Here is a 2,114-nt window from a genome sequence, read left to right as displayed (position 1 = left end):
AAGAAATAGAATTTATTATTTTAATGGGGCCAAGTTGCTTGGGGATGATGAAAAGTCCTGGGTAGAGACAATGGTGATGGTCACAGACATTGTGAATGTATTTAATGCCAATGACGAGCAGGTAGAAATGGGTAAGTCATGAATATGATATTCTGCACAGTCAAAAATAAGAACAACTTATAAAAATGGTTAACTGGTAAATGATTATTAAGTATAATATCAGGGATGTATAGAAGCTGACATCTATGTATTTAATATTTCAAGAATGACTTATAGCAATTTAAGAGCAAAGCCTGGGAGTTCTAGGATCCCTAAGGATCAGCAGGAAGGGGCTGACAGTGGGGAAACACAAAGCCAAAATATTACATGTCTGTATCAACCAGAGCTGAACATCAAAAAAGACAGTGATGTGAAACGTAAAAACCAAATTCATCATGTAGAAGATGACGAAGGTGACCACCAGCATCAGGATGGTGTGGGTGGCTCTGGTCTCTGGGGAGCACTTGTGGGGGCCCTTGGGGGTGTGAATATGCTGCACCCTCTGGTGATGTCTGCGAAGGAGACCCACCATGGAGCCACTGGCCCAGACCATGAGGCCAATAAACACGGCATCCGGACATGACGACAAGATGCCAAAGCCGGTCCTGGGAATCAAAGATGAGCAGAACCACCTTCCTTGTGTGTCAGTATAATTTCCCATGTTCTGTGCACCAATGACATTCACAGGAATATAGATACTTGTTAAGGCACCAAACACCCAGCAGACACAGCAGGAAGGACCAGGGACCTTGGGGACCCTCCTGAGCGTCATCCACTCCACTCTCCCAGGGATGAGTGTGAAGAACTGGCAGGTGCTCAGGACACAGGTGCAGCACAGGGTGGAGCTGCGAGCCACTCTGTGTGTATAGTATACAACTTTACACGCAAGACTGGACAGGGGGTTGGTAAAAAGGAAAGCCGCCACTGTGTGGGGAATCCCAGAGGAGAGAAGAGCCAGGAGATTGGCCAAGGCCATGTGGGTGAGAACCACGTGTGTGTGTCTCTGCTTGTGGGCACACAAGACTGGGGAGACATTATGGAAAAAGAGGATGACATTGGCCAGCGTCCCAAATCCAATCAGTAACAGAAAGGTGGTTTTCAGAGCCACATTCCCTGTGGCTTTTAGACCATGTTTCTGAAAAGGCATGGAGAGGGCTTCAGGGAGGCCTGGGGACAAAGGGGTCTTTGCTGGAGATAACGTCAGCAGCCTTCTTACATAACCAGCATTAGAGAAGGATCCTTTCCCTTTCTTCTCCTGCAAAGGGAGACACTTCATCCTCTGTAGAGATGGCTTTACCTGGAGGACATACACCTGATGCCTGTTACTATTTACAACATTATCATTTTGTATTTATTTCAGTTTGTTTTCTGCCTGTCCAGAATGTACAGTCCTTGAAATGAGGAACCGTCTGTGGTGTTCCATATACTGCTGTCCAATAGGTGCTCATATCCTGTCCTGAGTGTGACTGTGCCCCAAGGGACAAGGGCACGCGCTGCTCCCCTGACAGACCCTGGTCACCTGCCTATTGTATGGATGGCTCACCTACAACCATGAAGTGGAGAGTTCAGAAACATTGCTGAGATTGTAATATTATCAAACTAATTTCATTACACACTTTGGAACCATAATCCATAGAGTGAGCAGATACAAAATAAGTTTACAAAATCAGTAGCTGTTTCTGATATCTGGCTTTTCATGTAATGAACTTGGAAGTCAGCACTACATTCAAACAGTAGTTTAACAACCAAAAATCTGAAAATTCTTGAATCTTCAAGAGAGTTGAGGACCCCGGTGACATCACTGCCTTAGTGATGTGAGAGAGGGGAACTGAGTAGTGGCCATGAAGGCTTCCTGGATCTTTGACCCTGAGAGGAGACCACCGACCGAGCTGTGGTGGGGGTAGGAAAAACCACCCTACAGTCCGCAAGGGGCTGGGGGCTCAGTGTGCAAAGGCTGAGACCGAGATTCTCCAGGGAGACCAAGAAATGAGGGACGAGCTCAGTTCTGCAATTTTCACTTCCAGGAGCTACACCAGTTCTCTCAGTAAATATCAGAGAACTTCCCCTTGTGCTTT

The 2,114-nt window shown here is 46.5% G+C and overlaps 1 protein-coding gene across 1 annotated transcript; it reads right to left on the bottom strand.

The window, feature by feature from the left end:
- Positions 1 to 280: 280 nt before the first annotated feature.
- Positions 281 to 1,186, bottom strand: LOC118932715 (vomeronasal type-1 receptor 4-like). The gene has a single exon (XM_036926422.2). It carries the CDS (start codon positions 1,184 to 1,186, stop codon positions 281 to 283), a length of 906 nt encoding a protein of 301 aa, XP_036782317.2.
- Positions 1,187 to 2,114: the final 928 nt, after the last annotated feature.

Source organism: Manis pentadactyla (genome assembly GCF_030020395.1).
Source record: "Manis pentadactyla isolate mManPen7 chromosome 15 unlocalized genomic scaffold, mManPen7.hap1 SUPER_15_unloc_1, whole genome shotgun sequence".
Taxonomy (NCBI): Eukaryota; Metazoa; Chordata; class Mammalia; order Pholidota; family Manidae; genus Manis; species Manis pentadactyla.
The sequence above is the reverse complement of the archived record's forward strand: the minus strand, read 5'-3'. Positions and strand labels throughout refer to the sequence as shown.